Source organism: Phoxinus phoxinus (assembly GCF_949152265.1).
Source record: "Phoxinus phoxinus genome assembly, chromosome: 7".
Lineage (NCBI taxonomy): Eukaryota > Metazoa > Chordata > Actinopteri > Cypriniformes > Leuciscidae > Phoxinus > Phoxinus phoxinus.
The window spans coordinates 4,151,734-4,172,298 of NC_136882.1; the positions used below are offsets into that span (position 1 = coordinate 4,151,734).

General features: G+C 43.7%; 1 protein-coding gene across 1 annotated transcript in view; it reads left to right on the forward strand.

Moving 5' to 3' along the window:
• The first annotated feature begins 12,802 nt into the window (after positions 1-12,802).
• Positions 12,803-20,565, forward strand: part of ptgfrna (prostaglandin F2 receptor inhibitor a) — a 101,485-nt gene continuing 93,722 nt past the window's right edge. Inside the window, exon 1 of the mRNA XM_079617570.1 lies at positions 12,803-12,926. Coding sequence (XP_079473696.1) covers positions 12,821-12,926 — 106 coding nt within the window. The 5' untranslated portion in view covers positions 12,803-12,820. The remainder of the gene's footprint in view (positions 12,927-20,565) is intronic.

Below are 20,565 nucleotides of genomic sequence, written 5' to 3' on the forward strand. Positions count from 1 at the left end.
AAGATGTCAAGAATGGCCTGTATATTCTACAGAAAGTAGAACAATGAGCATCCTGGAAATCTAAATCATGACAGTTCATCAATCTAGCGGAAAAACTAAATTCGCCACTAGATGGCGGGCCAGAACATAGTCAAATTATTTACAGTGTCTTTTGTAACTGGCAGTGAGCTGTTACTCTGTGTTAAATCCTGCAGTAGGACAGTCATTAACAAAAAGCCACATTTGTGTGGCGGTGTCCATGGGCGGCGCTAGGGAGGGGCTAGCAGGTGCTTCAGCGCCCCCAAAAAAAGACCAAAGCACCCCCAAAAATAATTTCTAGAAGCAATTATATTCAGGCTGTATTCTATGGAAGCCCTGAACCACATGGTGAAGAAAAAAATAAAAGAAAACTTATTTTGTTATTTCGAGATATTAAGTCGTTATTTCAACATACCATCTCGTTATTTCGACATAAGTTGTTATTTCGAAATAATAAGTTATGCGCTTATTTAACGGATACAACACGAATAGTATGCCTACAGACTCTCTATTTGTACAAATTGCTGCACATTCTTTTAATTCTGAATTTTGCACACATAAGTTGAAAGGTGCATAGTAAAACATATCTGCTACATTTATCAAGTTCACTGATATTTGTGCGTGCATTTATTAATCATTATGATACTCAAATCATTATAAACTAGGCTATACTATGTACAAAAAATCAGATGAGCCCCGAATATGAACGCAACGTGTTTAATTAGACGTTAAGCATTTTCCTCCCATAGAAAACCATTATAAGAACGCTTATTGTGGCTTAATGCAGATTAGAATGTCCCCTTAATATGTCGAAATAATGAGATATTATGTCGAAATAAAGACTTATGTCGAAATAATGGCTGATTATGTAGAAATAACAAGATATTTGTCAGGATATACACGAGGACAACAAGGCAAGTTGGATTCAGAAAGCTTTAATAGGAGAATGGCAGGTGAGCGTCAGATGAAACGGGCAGATGCAGGATATAATATGCCGAGGAATGATAGTGTGATGATATCTTGCAGAGATATGCTTGGATGTAGAAAGGATGTTCAAACCGGGAAACACAGGGAAGGATCACAGGAGAATCGGGGAGTATCCAGGAGGAAACGCAGGGTCTTGGAAGAGAAGCAGTCGGGAAGTCCTTGTGCTGGAATTCTGTGGAGTCACACTGGAACAGATGAATAGAAGGATCTGGGAATCACAGAGAGAATGTTAGCAGGTCGGTTCCTAGTTCAAGGTTCGACGGAGACTGGATGAGAAGTGTGCTCTTTTGTAGTGCTCAGTGGTGCTGGATTAGATGACAGGTGCAGGTAGTTAATACTCAGGTGATTGTGATCTCTGTGCAGTGGGTGTGAATGAACCTGATTGATCCCTGACAATATTAAGTTGAAATAACGACTTAATATCTCGAAATAACCAGATACGGGTTTTTTTCTTCTTCTTCACCATGCAGTTCAGGGCTTCCATAGAATACAGCCTGAATATAATTGCTTCCAAAAAATTATTAATCATTATGATATACTTAAACCATAATAAAGTAGGCTATACTATGTACGAAAAAATCAGATGAACCCAGAATATGAACGCAACGCAACGCAATTTACACGTTAAGCATTTTCCTCCCATAGAAAACCATTATAAGAACGCTTAATGTGGCTTAATGCAGATTGGAATGTCCCCTTATGTCAATATAACGAGTTATGTCGAAACAACAACTTATTATGTTGAAATAGGCTAACTGATATTATGTCGGAATAAAGACTTATGTCGAAATAACGAGATAGTATGTTGAAATAACGACTTAATATCTCGAAATAACAAAATAAGTTCCCTTTCAAGGGAACTCGAGCTGTGTCAAGACACGATGGGAACGCCCCTGCGTGATTGCGTCGTGAAGCACATGTATAATCAGTCCAATGGAGAGACGAGACGTCATAGGCGACACAATTGCACATCTGTATAAAAGTGAAATCAACGCATATTCACATCGTGGGTTTTTGTGAGAGGAGTTTGATTTTGAGATAGCGGATTTTTGGTGATATAGTGACATTTATAGTGCGATTTGTTTAGTTATATTTAGGCATACATTTAAATTTACACAACACATTTACTGATAGGCTAGAGACACTGAGTATACATATAGTGACACATTAATAGATACATAGATATAAATATATATAGACAGCTAAATTAATAGATAGATAGATACATATATAGATAGATTAAAGATAGGCTACATGTATAAATACATAGATAGATTATAGATACATAGATTATAGATACATGTCTAAATACATAGATAGATTATAGATACATATTATATATATACATATCTAAATACATAGATAGATTGTAGATACATATATCAAATTACATAGATAGATTAGATATACATATCTAGATAGATTTGGATAGATAGATAAAATGGAGGCTCCCCAGAAGAGATGCCGTACATCTGTGGTGTGGGAGCATTTCCATTTAGAAACCCCAAATAAAGTGAGATGTGTGTATTGTGGTCGGCAGCTAGCCTACTGCAACTATACATCATCCATGATGCGCCATTTGAGGAGCACTGATCCTGCCATTTTGCAGGGTGCAGAGGATGGTAACATTCCCCCTGTAGGCCTGCTACTGACGCTGCTGGGCCATCTAAGCAAGGTATGCATTGTTTGAAATATAATTATAATTGAAATATAATTACAAACTTTTGGGACCAATCACAACTGCCAATCATGTTAAAAATAGCTTCAATGTGAATATAGTATAATATAATATTGTGTGAATATACATTTTATAGATCTACATATGAGTACCCAATATACTGCCAGTGACGACATCATTTTGGTTTTCCTAATTGTTGTAGTTCTACATTCCATTACATTTTTCTCTGTACACTGAGCATAAACGTTCATAACCTAAATTTGTTTAGAAAGGTTTCCAAACAATGAACCAGTAGGCTACTTTTAATAGCTGTGCACTATTTGAAGCTGTATTTTTTCAATGGATTTGTCTGAAAGTATGTTTTATCTTCTCTTTTAAAAGGCAGACAGAGGGAATTGGATGAGGCTCTTCTAAACATGGTGGTGAAGGATCTGCAGCCCTTGACCATCGTGGAGGATGAGGGATTCAGGGCCTTTGTGAAAAAGCTTGATCCAAGCTATGTCCTCCCATCCCGGAAGGTGCTTAAAGCAATGGTCAGCGAAAGGTACGACAAAGCCGAGGATAGGATAGCCTTACGGCTGACATGTGGTCCTCCATTAATATGGACGGATATCTTGGTGTGACTTGCCATTACATAACACCAGAGGCAAAAATGGCAACTGTTGTACTGGGTGTAAGGAGGTTTTACCAAACCCACACAGCCCAGTATCTCATGGAGGCTAAAGCCTTGCTAACGGCTGAGTGGGGAAAAACCTCCAAAGTTCAGTGCATGGTGACTGACAACGCATCCAACATGATCCTAAGCACCAATTTACTCCACCTTCGCCGTGTCCCATGTTTTGCTCATAATTTAAATTTGATTGTGACAAAGGCCCTAGATCAAACCACAGTCATCAATGAAATACGCTAGAAAGCCAGAAAGATAGTGGGGTTCTTCAGATCCAGCTGCAAAGCAAAGGACAAGCTTGTGGAGATGCAGGGCTTGATGGCCAGACCAACTCTGAAACTGATACAGGAGGTTGAGACGAGAACAGCACATGCTACAATGCTTGTATGATCAATGTGAGCCACTGGCTGCTGCACTTTCCAACTTAAACAATGATACTGCTCCCCTGACAAGTCTTGAGTATGACATTATTCAACAATCATTGTCACTACTGCAACCATTCAAACTAGCAACAACAGAGATGTCAGAGGAACTGCGAGTGTCTGCTTCAAAGCTAATACCCTTGTACAGGATGCTGCAGCACAAGCTTGCACAGAAAAAAGGACGCAATGCAGGAATCAACTGTACAATTAGGTAGGCCACAATGACCATACTACCCATGTAATTGGCCATAACTGTCATATTATTGTCATTATTATATATTTTTTTCCTCCTGTTTTGGTATAATAGGCTCACATCTGCAAGAAGATCTGCACTCCAGATGTGGAGGGTATGAGAGTTTTAGAGCCTTGGCACTGGCTACACCGCTGGACCCAAGGTTCAAAAATGTGGCATTTGGAAATGCTGCCAAAGCCCAGCTCGCTGAAAAGTACATGACACTGAAGTGTGCTTCGCTAATGCGTTCAAACACAACTCCTGGTGAGCAGTTCCAGTCTATGTTATGTTATGTAATCTGATTCATGTAATATATACTTCATATATGCCGTCAGTTTAGCATTTGTTACTAATTGCGGTTTTCATTTTTATTCAGAGCCAGAAATGTCAACATCAGACCCATCACCATCACCCTCAACATCAACACCAGTAGAAACACAGGACAGTTTATGGGAACTTTTTGATACTTGTATCCATCAAACCCAGATGATACACAATGCTACAGCTGATGCCACAGTGGAAGTGAAAAAATACATCAACGATTGTATTTACCCAGAACTCATGATCCACTAACTTGGATCTAACTAGCAGTAATCTTTCCTCATTTGTATGTCCTGGCTAAAAAATATCTTTGCATGCCAGCAACAAGTGTCCCTTGTGAGAGGATTTTTTCAAAGGCTGGAGAAATTATCTGTAAAAAAAAAAAAAGTAGGCCAAGTCCTTCCACCGCAGATAAATTAATATTTTTGAATAAAAATATCTAAAAAAGTGAGACATTGTGGCTTGATTTATTTTATTAATATTCATTTTGCAGGACCAAAATAACATTATGCACAGTGAGGAGCCTACAGGTTACAAACAACAAAAATTTTAATGGCTGGTCAAGGTTGTTTCAGATCAACACCTGCAAGTGACCACTAGGTGTCACCGTTGAGACGGGTCTCGGATTGATTCGAAGCCTCGAAACAATATGGACCATTTGGTTCAACCGTTTCATTGCTTCACGAAGCCTCGATCTGCCCACCACTAGTCTCTGGTTGCAGAACGTGATGCTGATGTCATGTGAATGAGAAGTCTTATCTGTAGCTGGTGAAGATGAGTAGTGGCAGGTGGACTGAAGACTGGCAGACGATGACTCACAGAAGACTGACGAAGACGATGCACAGGTAAGTAGTCAAGTTTGGTAGGTAGTTCGGTGCTGGCTTTTATGGAGGAACTGATGAGGCTGATGGCAGACAGGTGTGGTGATTGTTGAGTGTGAACAGGTGGTAGCCACTGCAGAGAGGATGATGGGAAATGTAGTGTGCTGAGGTGACAAGGTGTAATGGCATTACTTTGTAATTCGTTACTGCCACGGATAGACGAGGCAGACAGAGAATCCACATGCACGCACAACTTTAATAGAGAAAAGACAAAACACTGATAATCCGAACTAGAATACCATGGAGATAGTTCACACAGGAAAACAGGAACATCCTGGAAACAAACACAATACAAGAATCCATTCAATGACTAGAAAAACACAACTGAAAAAAAACAACACAGAGAAAAAGGAAACGTACTCGGTTACTTACGTAACCTCGGTTCTCGAGATATTGAAGCCAAAAATTAATCCTTAATTTTGTAATAATGTAAAATGCTTTGCAGCAGCATACAGCCTTAGGCGGAACAGCTTGCGCGCCTATTGGCTGCTCTGCAGCAAAAGCAGCAGCCTATGCGAGGCCTCTCATGACGCTTGACCCAATGAGGGCGCTTAGCCTCTGCGTCATGACCCGCCAGAATGGGCGTGGCCTAGGCTTATAAATGCCAGAGCAGAGGCGGTCATTCTCTGATTTTCATCGCCGAAGCGACCCAGAGCGTGATGCAGGCACGGCACAGAAACGCAGTGCTCGTTCCTCTTCTAGAGAGAACCGAGGTTACATTAGTAACCGAGTACGTTCTCTTACGAGAGTTCTCTCATACTGCGTCGGAGACGCTACGGGAACCCAGTGTAAAATGCCGTGCATGCTGAGACCCGTCACTAGAGACCCAAAGGCGCGTGCGCCCAGGGCACACATAGTGTATGATCACCAGAAAAAACTCACATAGAGTTCCAGGAAAGAGGGGCTAGAATAGCATCATTCCCTTATAGGTAGTGCCCCGAGGGGCATTTTAACATATATATGTATATAAATATATATGGTGGGTCAATACATTGCTCATGAAGACATAACTGTCAGTGAGTGATTCTTAAAACAGCTTGGCAATCTGGGCCGTAACAAAACGGGGCAGAAACACCACATGAGTCTGTTTTAGACCGAGAGCAGTCTGGCCTGCAAGGTGGGAACCTCTAGGTTATAAAACCTTATAAATGTAGACGGGGAGGCCCAGCCTGCCGCCTTACAATATCTTGTAACGAGATTCCACTAGACCAAGCCCACGAGGAGGCCATGCCCCTCGTAGAATGTGCTCTGATGCCCAACAGGCACGGCAGTCCTTTCGATGCGTAGGCTAGCGCTATGGCATCCACTACCCATCTGGACAGGCTCTGTTTTGACGCAGCTAGTCCCTTGGAACGTCCGCTGAACGAAACAAAGAGCTGCTCCGTCTGCCTAAAAACAGCGGAGCGGGAAACGTAAGCTCTTAACGCCCTGACCTGGCAAAGGAAGCTAGCGTCGTCCTTTTCCTCTGAGGCCGGCAGAGCCGACAGAGAGATAACCTGAGCCCTGAACGATGTGTTGAGGGACTTAGGCACATACCCATGTTTCGGCTTTAGTACGACTTTAGAGTCATTAGGCCCGAACTCCATACACGACGCTTTCACCGAGAGCGCTTGTAAATCCCCCACACGCTTCACTGAAGCGAGAGCCAGAAGAAACACTCTCTTGAAAGACAAGTGCTTCATGTCAACTGAGTGCACAGGCTCAAACGGGGCACCCTTCATGGCATCCAATACCGCAGAAAGGTGCCAGACGGGGACTGAAGGAGGTCTGGGAGGATTCAACCTCCTAACTCCTTTAAGGAAACGAACAACCAGGTCGTTCCTACCAAGTGACCGGCCAAGCGTTAAACTGACGAACGCTGCTATAGCCGCCACGTAAACTTTGAGCGTGGATGGGGTCCTACCCTTATCCAGCAGCTCTTGTAGGAAGGAGAGAACCTCCGTTTCCCCACATTGCAGGGGTGATACGCCCTGGGCTGAGCACCAGCCAGAGAACACAGACCATTTAGAGGAATAGAGCCGTCTAGTAGACGGGGCTCTAGCCTGCTCGATCGTGTCTAATACTCCCTTTGGGAGGTTAGCGGGGTACCCGTTGATGGCCCACACATGTAGGGACCAGAGCTCCGGGCGAGGATGCAAAATCGAGCCCCTGGCCTGAGAGAGGAGGTCCCTCCTCACTGGTATCGGCCATGGAGCAGTGCCTGTCAGTCGCATCAGTACTGGAAACCAGGCTTGGTTTGTCCAGAACGGAGCCACAAATAGCACTGACTGAGCATCCGCTTTTCCTGATTCGCTCTAATACCTGAGGTAGAAGCGAGACAGGGGGAAAAGCATAGAGCGGGCAGAGGTGCCAGACGTGGGCCAGCGCCAAAAAAATTTTGGACAATGAGCGTTTTATCCTGAGATGCAAACAGGTCTATTTTCGCTCTGCCGAATGTCTTCCACAGCAGTTGTACTGTCTGTGGGTGTAGAGACCACTCTCCTGCTCTCCTGTAGGAACATTGTTCCATGAGAGTCTGTCTGGGCCGACATTCAGGTGCCGAGGCATTCAGGTGCCTCCTGGTTTGGGCCCAGCACAACCTGCTCTCGCTGAGGTTGTGCTGGGCCCAAACCAGGAGGCGTTCCGTTAACCTGTAAAGGTTTCGGGATCTGACACCGCCCTGGCGATTTATGTAGGCCACCACTGACATGTTGTCCGAACGGACCAGGACGTGATGTCCTTTTATCCGGGGACAAAAGCGCCTCAACGTGTAGTCCACTGCCAACATCTCCAGGCAGTTTATGTGTGGGAGCCTTTCCCGTTCTGACCACTGGCCGAAGAACGGTCTGCCCTCGAGCAACGCTCCCCAGCCTGAGGTGCATGCGTCTGTAGACACCATCTTCACGCTCGAGGTAGTCCCCAGGGTTACACCAGACTGGTACCAGTCAGTCGCACTCCATGGTTTCAGAGCTGACAAGCATTCCTGATCGACCTTGAGGCGACAAAGACCCATGAAACCCATGCTCGGCGTGGCACTCGCGCTTTTAGCCAGAACTGCAGCGGGCGCATGCGGAGCAGGCCCAGCTGTAGTAGTGATGATGCTGAGGCCATGAGACCCATCATCCTCTGAAATTTCCAGAGCGAAACTATGGAGCCGCTGCGGAAAGTTTTTATCATGTGCAGAATATTCAGTCTGCGCTGTGGTGACAGCTGTGCTATCATGGACAGCGAGTCCAGTTCTGTGCCCAGAAAATATATTTTCTGACTGGGAAACAGTGAACTTTTCGCCCAGTTGACTCTGAGACCTAAAACCTCGAGGTGTTCGAGTAATATGGTCCTGTGCTGTACAAGCTCTGATCGCGATTGGGCTAAAATCAGCCAATCGTCCAAGTCATTCAGAATTCGTACGCCTTGGAGTCTCAGGGGTGCCAGCGCCGCGTCCATGCGAGGACTGTATACTGATAAGCCTGGCCCTCGAAGGCGAATCGCAAGTATCGCCTGACGTGACGCAATTTGTATTTGAAAATACGCGTCTTTCAGATCTATTGACATAAACCAGTCCCCTCGGCGAATCTGCACAAGGATTTTTCTGGTCGTGAGCATTCTGAACTTGCGCTTCACAAGTACTTTGTTCAGCTGCCTCAAATCTAAAATGGGTCTGAGACCCCCGTCTTTCTTTGGCACCAGGAAATATCTGCTGTACAGACCCCCTTCGCTCTGAGCTTGAGATAAAGGCTCTATGGCCCCTTTGCTCAATAGCTTCGCTATTTCGACTCAAAGTAGGTGTGCTACTTCTGTTTTCACCGTAGTTTCGACTCGCGCTGTGTAACAGTGGGGGCGTCGCGAGAACTGCAGCAAATAGCCTCTTTTTATAATGTTCAGCACCCACTCTGAAACCCCGGGAAGTTTTTCCTATGCATTCGCATGAGTAACTAGGGGTAGAATGAAATCTGGGCCCTGGTCGCGAAATGGCGGCGACTCGAGAGCAACCGTGTGGTGTAACAGGGGCGCTTAATCGAGCGGGCAGCCCGCGCGCGCTCAGCTCTCTCAGCTGAGAGAGAGCATGCGGGGCCTCTGGGAATAAATGTGGGTGCGTGACAGCGGGCACATTTATATAGCACTGGGAGTACTGTCTATTAGAACTGACTGACTGTGCATTGGTTTCGTTTTTACAGAAACCGTGGGACATGCAGTGTGTAGTGTTTGTGGGCACTGAATAGCGGGCACGTTCACTACATGTGATGCACAATCGACATGAGTCGATTTTATGTGTGCAAGCCCTGTATTGTGTAGGGCTGTGCTTGTGTGTACGAATGGGCACTGAGTTGTGGGCATTACAGTTACACCAGAAAATACACCCTTTTTTAGATTTATCTGGGTCGCCATAAAAACGGCGTTTGTGTGCAGGCAAACGGGCCGTGATGCCGGTTTGTTGACTGCAGAATACACTGGCACGGTCGCGTGTGTTGGAACTGTGCGAGCGAAAAGTTTTGGTGGAAATCCGGCCGCAGCGGGACTTGAACACCGTCGCTTTCCTAGGCGGGCTAGGAAGGTGTGGAGGCCTCGGGCTTGATCACGATCTTTGGCCGAGGCCCACGTGGCGGAGGGCGGCGTCCAGCTGAGCGAGAGTGCGGTCTCGGGCCTAAATCCGGCACTCAGATCGCTTCCGGGCCTTCCTCGTCGAGCTTACGGAGAAGCTTGGCCTGGAAGATCTGTAACACCGCCATTGTGTGCAATGCCGACGCAGCTTGTCCAGCGGCGGCGTAAGCGCGACTGCTCAAAGCTGAAGACGTGCGGCAGGCTTTAGATGGTAACGCTACCTTGGCCCGCCGTCCAGTAGAGGGTGGGCAAAGGTGAGTCGCTACAGCCTCTTCCACCGGAGGGAGGGACTGGTATCCTCTGTCTCTAGCACCGTCCACTATGGAGAATGCTGCTGAGGCAGAAGTACGCACCCTGGCTGAAAATGGGGCTTTCCAGGACTTCGCGACTTCTTCGTGAAGCTCAGGAAGAAAGGGCGCGAGTCGTGAGGACGGCGAAGCACCCATCCCTCGCTACCCGAAGCGAGGAGAGAACAGCAGTCGTCCTCCACAGACACGTCTTCCCCTTCATCGTCCATAACGGATGCGGCGGCAGACAGCGGCCGTTGTCCGCCAGTCAGAGAGTCCGGCGAAGCTGGCGGCGGTGCCGCCGAGGGCGAGCTCCTCGTGGTGGAGGGAAGTTCCGGGTACCGCTGAGCACGGCGCTTTTTACGGCGCGGCACTGTAGTGGGCGGAAGTGCAGCTTCAGCGAATGAAGCCAGGCGAGTCCGCAGAGTCACCATAGGCAACGCTTCACAGTGATGGCAGCCGCCATCGATGAGAGCTGAAACTGCGTGGTCCTCACCCAGACAGGAAACACAGATCACATGGTGGTCCCCGTCGCCGAGTGGAGCTCTATACGAGCCACAGGAGTTGCGAGGCATCTTTACAAAGACGAAATGTGTGACGCAGCGACGAACACACACACAAAACACACACACTACTGAAAGGATATATTCCACGCCAGATAGCGATGCAGGGAGCGGCGGCTGAAGGCGGCGAGATGTCGACCAGCGGCTTCAGAGAAGGCACGTCCTGCAGTGATGCTTCTCGATGGCTGTGGCGGCTTCCTATCAGGATCCAGCGATGTGGGAGCTTCGCTGAAGAGATGAAAATCAGAGAATGACAGCCTCTGCTCGGGCATTTATAAGCCTAGGCCACGCCCATTCTGGCGGGACGTGACGCAGAGGGCGCGCAAGCTGTTCCGCCTAAGGCTGTATGCTGCTGCAAAGCGTTTTACATTATTATAAAATTAAGGATTAATTTTTGGCTTCAATATCTCGAGAAATAATCTTTCCCGTAGCGTCTTCGACGCAGTACGAGAGAACTCTCGTAAGAGAACCAAACCAAACCAAACAGGAAGTGACTTCACTAATAACTGAAAACACATTTTTGGGGGTTGAATCTAGAAAACCCCCTTGTTTGAGTTAAAAGATAGAATGTATAAATGTATTTTTAATGAACTAGAAATGGGTTTGAATATTTTTTTAATTGGTTATGTGTACAATATTACTTTATTCAGTGTGATGTTTGACTAATTTTTCTGTTGTGCCAAAGCAACTACAGCTTGCAGCAGTGCAAATCTCTCTCTCTCTCTCTCTCTCTCTCTCTCTCTCTCTCTCTCGCAAGCTCTCTCTCTCTCTCTCTCTCTCTCTCTCTCTCTCTCTCTCTCTCTCTCTCTCTCTCTCTCTCTCTCTCTCTCTCTCTCTCTGTCTCTCTCGCAAGCTCTCTCTCTCTCTCTCTCTCTCTGTCTCTCTCACACTCTCTCTCTCTCTCTCTCTCTCTCTCTCTCGCACGCTCTCTATTTCTCTCTCGCACGCTCTCTCTCTCCCTCTCTCTTTCTCTCTCTATTCAATTAAATTGCCATTCAGCACTCTGAATGTTTTATGCAGATCTAACACAATCCACAAGCTAGGGGGAGACCGGGGACAGTTGCAACACTTTTTGCATTTGGCTCTGTTACTCGGAGACGGTTTGGATTAGACAAACCAATTTTTTATACAATAAACTTACATCTGTCTGTTAATAGTCTAAACCATTTAAAGATTGTTCCAGAATCTACATTTTTCACAATTTGCATTTGAATGTAAGGAGTCAGATGTTGCAACTGACCCCGTGCCCGGGGACAATTGCAACACTGTTTGGGGATGGTTGCAACATGTTACAAATAGGAATATATGTCAGTTTTAGCTAAATGATTATTATCAAATATTTATTCATCAGCTTTGATTAATGACAATTATAGATTTTTCTAGATGAATAGGCCTTATGTGCAGATGTAAAATATTCAAATTGATATCAAATGCAGTAGGCTTTTAGTAAAATAAGAAGAATGGAACGATTTGTGAGGCAATTAACTTTTATTTAGCCTATTGTCATGTAAAACATTTTTTTAAACTATATTTTTTTATCATTTTTCATTTTAGCAAAACAAAGGTTAACAATGTAATGTCAACAATATAACTGCATCTTGCATCTACTTTAACGATAACTTTACAGCAATAACTCTCATTTTAACAACTGTCAAAACTTGATGAACTATATTATATTTAAGTAAAAACTTGTGTGCAGATGAATGAAAAATTATGAAAGAACTTTTTTAATGTTAAAAATACTGCTATGTGGTCTGTTTTTATATTTATGCATTGTACGGGGACAGCAACTGTCCCCTTACCTGTCAGCCATGATAAAACCTCATGTGCTAGCTAAACAAGGTGGCATTGAAACATGTTAACCATATTAGCTTAAAGTTAACATATCACTCATTTAAACCATATAAGTTTGAACTGAATCACAAAAAACAATCACCTCATTTTAACAAAAACAAAGCTCAAGAAAATAAATACTTTTATACCTCAAAAACAGTTTTTTTTTAATAAATCCTGGAGCAGCTCAGGAATCTCCTTGATGTTTCTCTGCAAGGGAGGGGCATCCAACTGAGCATGTGCAGTGTGAGTGTCATCACTCTAGCTTCTTTCTGATTGGAGAAAAAATGACATGTTGCAACCATCCCTTGTTGCAACTGTCCCCGGTCTCCCACTACTCTCGCAAACCTTTCATGTCAGAAGACACTTTTTTGCCACTCTCGCGGGAGGACTTCATGCGCCTTCTTAAAATGGATGGAACTGGAATTTTTCATTCTGTGATTTTGTTAATTGCTTTTGGTAAGTTGACTTGTTTAAGAAAATCCTGTTACCTTTATTTTTTTTAAATGGATGCTTGGTTTAACCTGTTATTTGTATTTCATTAGACATATTGTTTTCTGTCCTAAACTCTTATTTTGTGGTATATTACTGTTATTAAAAATAGCTTGTTGTGTTGTAGATTTCACTTAAATCTAATCAAATTCTATTGTCCAATAAGAACAAGTATTTTTTCCTTATCAGTTTATTACATTTTCCATCTAAAAGTAGGCATATTATTTAATTTTTTCCAACATTTCATATTTCTAAATTCAGAGTTTGATTTTTATGGTATAACTTAGTAGACAATACTATAGTCCACTCCTGCCAGAGGGGAACCAGGGCCCTCCAGCTGTCACGGTTGCAATCCAACACGAATGACAAATTCCCTTCACCTTACTCTTTGACAAAGCCCAACTTGCAATCCAGCTGAAAATTATGGGAGACATCTGCAGTGATTATCCCAAAACAGTAAAAGATATGCCAAAAACCTCCTCAAACTCAGAAGTCTCCCCATCTCAGCTTCATCGGAGAGATCATTTTCCACTCTCCGTCTGAAGACATGGTTACACACAACCATGACGCAAAAAAAGATTGTGATTTGACTGCATACATATTACCTGTGTGTTTATGTGTTTGTTTGTTTAATTAATAATCTTGTTTCAACACCAGATTTTACAAGAAAAGATATTTGTCAATAATGCTATTGGACCTGAAGTAATCTAAAAATATAGTCTGATTAAAATTAAATTTATTTTAAATGCAAATTAATTTTGTTTAAGTTTTGCTCGCAATTAATGCAATTAAATGTGTGTTTAATTTACTTAGAACAACATAATGATATTGAAAGTATTCTGTTCACAGATGTAAAGTACAACACATTACTATTAGGCTACATTAAGACCCCTCTCATAAATGACATTTTAATTTTATGTACAAAACTGACACTTGTAGTTGAGTTCATAGAGCTGGTGATAAAAATGTCAACAATAAGTTATACTGGAGTATACTGTATAAGCAAATGTATTGGACAAATACATTTCAAGTGCATTAATGCACACAGTATATATTATAGACTAAACAGATTTAAAATACATTAACAAATTAATTTTGGACAACACACTTGAGTTGAAATCAAAATAAATAATTTTCCATGTTTTCCATTAAATTTTTTATTTTATTTAGTGTATTAGTCAATACATCAAAATACATTTTCTTTAATAACTTTAAAACACTATAAAATCATAATTATTTAAAATGTATGTTTAAGTAAAACTTAATTAGACATTATTACAAAGTGCATTTTTAAAAAGTGCACTTAATGCCGAGTTCACACTGAATGATTTTAGGCCCAGTTTTGGTGTAACCGGCGGACTAGTCGCTGTCTGGTTGATTTTGTCCCTCTGCAGCTACGGTAGCCCCATGACGTCACCCAGCTAGCCGTGAGTGGCTAAACAACTCATTTTCAGTCTTGTTACTGCTTGGGTATGTGGTTCTCCTGTGCTACGAAGGTATGGTAAATGTTTACGATGTAGCAAGCTAAGCATTTATATTGTATCTAATACTGGATGAAAATAAGTGTTTGACTGATTGCTAGACGCTTCCGGGTAATCGTCCGGTGTATTACTGAAGGTCTGGGGCAAGGCACCCGCCAGGTAGCTGTACCAAAATTAAGCAGTAACATCAAGAAGGTAAAATGTTTATTGATTATTGTTACGTCCGTTTGTATGTCAACATTGAGGTAAAAGAAAATAATGTTTTTATGAAATGGTTGCGATGCTATATGTGTATAGCAAGCACTAATTTTAATGATTTTGTGTCAGCAGGCAGATTGCTCCTGCTGCTTTGCCTTGCCTGAATTAAGTTTTATATGTTTATTTTCTTTATGGTGATTTATTTAGCCGTAGTCACCGTCTAATGCTCTGTCGACTGATGTGATATTGGCTGTTCTAGCAGTATAGTTTTACATTCTCCATTCCCTCCGCTAGTGATAACTTTCTTGTCCTTTTCTTCCTAGTACTAGAGTAGCTGCTCATAAGAGAGGTTCCTGGTTCCGTCCCCGCGCACTGCACCACGTATTGTAGTGGTAAACTGCACTTCACAATATTGATTGAGTCATTGGCTTGTAGTGGTTGTGTGTGTGTGTGGGTGAGACTGCATGTGTGTGTGAGACTGCATGTGATCTTGAGCACCAGGTTCCAGAGCACGGGTGGTGAAAGTCACGCGTATCCCGGACAGGTAACCTGCCTTGCCAGTGAATCAGTATTTTTCCAGTGAAATTATTAATTGTATTGTCCTTAGTAACAGCCAATACCAGGTCTGGTCTCTCATTTTAGTACGATGATATGGCTCCTTTAATTTATACCATTGTATAATAAAGTTGTGATAATTGTTTTTCTACTGAAAGCACGTCTCTGTCTAGTTCATCTTGGGCATACTCTTACGAACCTGCTTGCCTTAGATTAGGTATTTAGCAGTTAAGGTGTAAAGTATATCCTGGTGTGAGAGGCACCAGGTGGCAGAGTCAAGAACCTTTAAACCTAGATTTGTTCAAAGCACCAAAAGGTCACATTGGCTTGCCAACAGGTTTTGGGAGATCGCCAACAAATGCCCGAAATCACAGGCAAATCGGTGCTTGTTCACGTGAGTGGCAATCACACAGTGTGTATGATTAAAGACATGATCCGAGAGAATCGCCGACGCCCGTGAGATATTTGGCAGGCATGCTAAATATCTGGACCTTACGGCGATTCACAATCCTGCTATGTGAATGTGTTCTGACTGAAAACTACATCGGCGATGACCTACAGCCAATGAGAGTGCAGGATACAGGACAGCAGGATGTTCGGGGAGGAGTTATAGACCAGAATATCAGTATTTTAATTGATAGATTTACAATTATATCAAACAGAAACAAAGTACACATTTGCTTGACCAGCAGCAACAGCAGCACATTGCAAAATTATTTATTTACCCCAACTCTCTTTGCAGAAAACGCACTCCTTGCTCTCCTCGTCTCAACCATTTCTTCCTGCACAATCTGTTTTTCTTTTTGCGCTGCAAATCAGCGCACAGACAATTTGGATCGCAAGCTTCTTGCAGGCTATCATTTATAATAACAATTTGTGATCTTGCGTTATTTCCTTATCACTTCTCGAGTGTGTTTGGTTGTGAAACCTGATTGTGGACCAGACAGAAATTGTCGGCGATTCTTTCTTTTGTAAAGTCATGCAGTGTGAAACCTCCTGTCACCGATCCATCGTTAAGTGTGAACACAGCAGCAACTGAATGTCACCCCAGATAGTCACGCAGTGTGAAAAGAACAGTGACCCAACTACTTTGGATATCGCACAGTGTACTCGGCATAAGTGTGTTCAGAAATATTGTCATGAAAGTTTCCTTTCTTTAAGTAAAACTTAATTAGACATTATTGTAATGTGCATTTTTAAAAAGTGCACTTAAGTGTGTTTAGAAATATTGTCATGAAAGTGTATAATAAAGCTTAATTTGATATTATTACAAAGTGCATTTGTGAAAAGTGCACTTAAGTGTGTTAAGAAATATTGCCATTAAAGTGTATTCCATTTAAGTACACTTAAGTGGTCTTTAATTTGAATTATATTATATTATCTGCAAGTACACTTTTTTAAAAAGTATACTTTTCATATTTGAAGCACACAAAGTACGCTGTCAGTACAATTAAGCACACTTTTTCACAAGGGCTGTCTATGATGAGTGTCTGTTGCTAATGTGCTTTGGTCTGAGCGCTGTCGTGATGCGTCGGCTTTTTGTGGGTTTTGTGGCCAGTTGTCTGAAATGACACTCCGATTGTATGATGATTCTTGTTGCATTTCTTGTCAAAGGTAACAGTATTCTAGAAGAGGACACAGTAAGCTATAGGCTGATTTTAGGCTGAGTTTACTTTTTTCCTGACGAGGGAAGAGCGGGAGAGGGCCAAGGTTCGAAAGACATGGTTCGTTGCTGATTCCTGCAAATCAGAGGCTGCAGTTGGAGAACACTGAGGGAGAACACAGCAGTGAATACATGGGACAAACAAAGGTCCTTAAAAAGATAATTAACTACACAAATCTGAAACAAATGAACTAATGATGACTGTGATGATGGAAACAAGGAGTGCCGGGAAACTGAACACAATGAGCACAGAATGAAGTCCAAAAACAAACTGACATGTAACATTTGTGGCTCTCGTTAGAGTCACAAATGATTTGCTCTTATCATCCGATCGTGGTTGTATCTCTCTATTAGTATTACTTGATCTTAGTGCTGCATTTGACACCATTGACCACAACATCCTTTTTAAATAGACTCGAACATTATGTTGGCATAAGTGGAATTGCACTAGCATGGTTTAAATCATACTTATCTGACCGTTATCAGTTTGTAGCAGTAAATGAAGAGATGTCTTATCAATCACAAGTTCAGTATGGCGTACCACAAGGCTCAGTACTAGGACCGCTGCTGTTCACTCTGTACATGCTATCATTAGGAAACGTCATGAATGTCCGCTCTTTGGTAAATAAGGTGGATGAATTGTCTGCTCTTTTGGGCTACGATCGCCTTTTTCGACTGAGCAGCCTACTGTGCTTTACGGGAAAAATGGTTTTCCAATAAGATACCAGAGTCTCCTGTTAAAATGGAAGGATGTTCACTCCACAGACTGGACAGAGACTCAGAGAGGACTGGTAAAAAACTAGGAGGAGGTGTTTGCCTCTATGTGAACGATCAGTGGTGTCATCCTAGCCATGTTATGGTGAAAGAGAAAATCTGTGACCAGAACATTGAACTGCTTGCGGTAAGTTGCTGACCTTATTACTTGCCCAGAAAACTTTCGCATGTTATTGTACAAGTAGTCTACATTCCTCCATCGGGAAATGGAAGGTTGGCCACGGAAACAATTTCGAGAGTTACCTATGATGTGCAACGTGCTTGCCCGGATGCATTGGTTATAATTAATGGGGATTTTAACCACAGTACAGTCTCTGCTACCTTACCGTCCTTTGAGCAAATGGTGACATGTCCTACTAGAGATGGTAAAATGATTTATCTATTTTATAAGAACGTCAAGGAGAGTTATAGTGCAAAGAGGCTTCCACCACTGGGGCAATCTGATCATAATTTAATATCCTTGGCATCCAGATTCTCTCCTGCAATCCGAAATCAGCCTATTGGCTCTAAGTGTGTGTGTGTGTGTGTGTGTGTGTGTGTGTGTGTGTGTGTGTGTGTGTGTGTGTGTGTGTGTGTGTTCAGATGACGCCTGTGAAAGGTTAAAAGGATGTTTTGATTGTACAGACTGGTAAGTGTTTTTTGATGATGATGATTTGGACAGTATTTCTGACAAAGTCCCCTGTTATATAAATTACTGTGTCGATTCTGTCATTCCACGTAAACAAATTAAAATGTTTCCTAATAATAAACCGTGGGTGACTATAGGGGTGGGCGATATGAGCAAAAATACATATCACAATATTTTTCGATGTCCGGACGATATCGATATTATATTGCGATATGAGAAAAAAAATTTGGAATCACATTTCCACCTTAGTTAAATGACAGGCAAAAAAATATGCATTTAAACCCTATATAACTAGAAAAAGGTGAGGGATTACATTGGACATAGAAATGAAAAATATTTTACAATTTAATGGGGTAGGCTACAACGTTTACATGGTAGGCTACCTACAATTTCTGGTAAGCTATGGTTTTGTATTATTGCTTGACACAAATTTCACGGTTTCATTTACGTAACGAGACAACACAAGCACATGACCCAAACAATTGGCCATGCGCTTGTACACAAAACATGATTCTGTCATGATCCTGCCTTACAATCAGGGAAAATCAAGGACACTAAGGCAGAATCATGACAAGAAACGTAACCTGCTCGGTCTTGTCTGTCGGTCTCCGTGTCCTCTTTGCTTCGCAATTTTTCTATGCGTGAGAAAATGGATGTGTGGCATCATGTGAAAGTGTAATGGTGCGTTCACACCGGACGTGAATAGCGCGTCAGGCACGAGTGATTTCAATGTTAAGTCAATGCAAAGACGCGTTACGCGCGTAAAAAAATTCCTGTGGCGCGAGGAATGCATTGGCAGCTCTGTTAAATCTCACGCGTTTGCAAATATGCGCGCTTTCTTGCTGTTGTGTTTAAGGAGGCGGGTTTGTGCTCTATTAACTTGGACTGTTACCATGCTCTCGGTGTTTGATTATTAATGCCTGTGCATCCCGCGAGTCGGACACAGTGGAGGAGAAGGTTAAACATTCAGTACAGCCTCGATTCTGTGTCGTCATTAGTCGTGTTAAAAGTTGTAAAAGAGCACCAAATTGAACAAAACAATATAACTAAAAAATTTGAATTTATGAAAATCAACCGGTATTCTCGGTATCGCAAAATCCATATCATGGCACAACATAATACTGACTTAGATGGGCACAATCGCTGCTTTGCGTGTTTGGGCATAGAGCACGCCAGAGCAGCGCTTGTGGATGACTCATGTTTTCATTGCGGAAACATGGCCATCGTGACACTACGGTCGAGACTCAGTGATCTTGAAAGAGTGAGAGTCCCCTCATCCACACCCCGATCTACCCCCTCTAGTGAAAATAGAGCTGGTACATCGGCTGGTGGCCAGGGTGACCTGAGGGTGACGGTGTGGTAACAACAACCGACGATTCATCCTCGGGCCACATCCCCCTCTCAAGTGTCGCAACCCGCGAGCCGACCGAATTATGCCCTTGACTAGTCCCAGCCAGAGGTCGCGGGCGGGCCGAGGGTGTCGTTTGGCGCTCCTGAGGAAGATGCTATGTCGGTCACAGCATCACAAGGTGGGCAGGAGTCCTCGGGAGATGAAGGTTCGGCTGTGCTGTCGCTTCCGGGAGCTTTTTTTTTTTCCCCCGGATGTGCATGAGGAGGTCTCGAGGTCCTGGAAGACACCCTTGTCTTCCCGTGATCGCTCGACGACCTCCTCCGCCTTTCCTCCCCTCGATCAGGCGGCTGCTTACGGGTATACTGGGGTACCTATGGTGGTGTGTCCTGTGTCCTCAGAGTGCTTCCTCCCGTGGTGACCCTAAGCACCCCTCCAAGGCCTGTAGGTTTTTGTCTACTCTGGTGGCGAAGACCTATACAGCTGCGGGCCAGGCAGCTGCCTCTTTGCATGCCATGGCCACTCTGCAGGTCTACCAGGCCCAGATGCTCAGGGACATGCACGAGGTGAGGACTGATCCAGGGCTCTTCAATGAGCTGCGTGCCGCCACTGACCTTGCTCTCTGGGCGACGAAAGTGACCGCACACTCCCTGGGCCAGGTGATGTCCACTAATGTGGTCCAGGAGAGACATCTGTGGCTCAACCTGGCCGATATGAGAGACGCCGAGCGAACTCGTTTGCTCGACGCCCCCATATCCCAGGCTGGCCTCTTCGACGGTGCAGTTGAGGACTTCGCCCAACAGTTCTCAAGTGCCCAGAAGCAGACTGAGGCCATCAAACATATTCTGCCCCGATGGCCCGCTGCCTCCTCCACCCGGCTCAGACGCCTCAGCCTGCTCGCCGCCGAGGGCACCCTCCCGAGGCTCCCGCCCCTCCTGCCCCTCCTGCCCCTCCCGCAC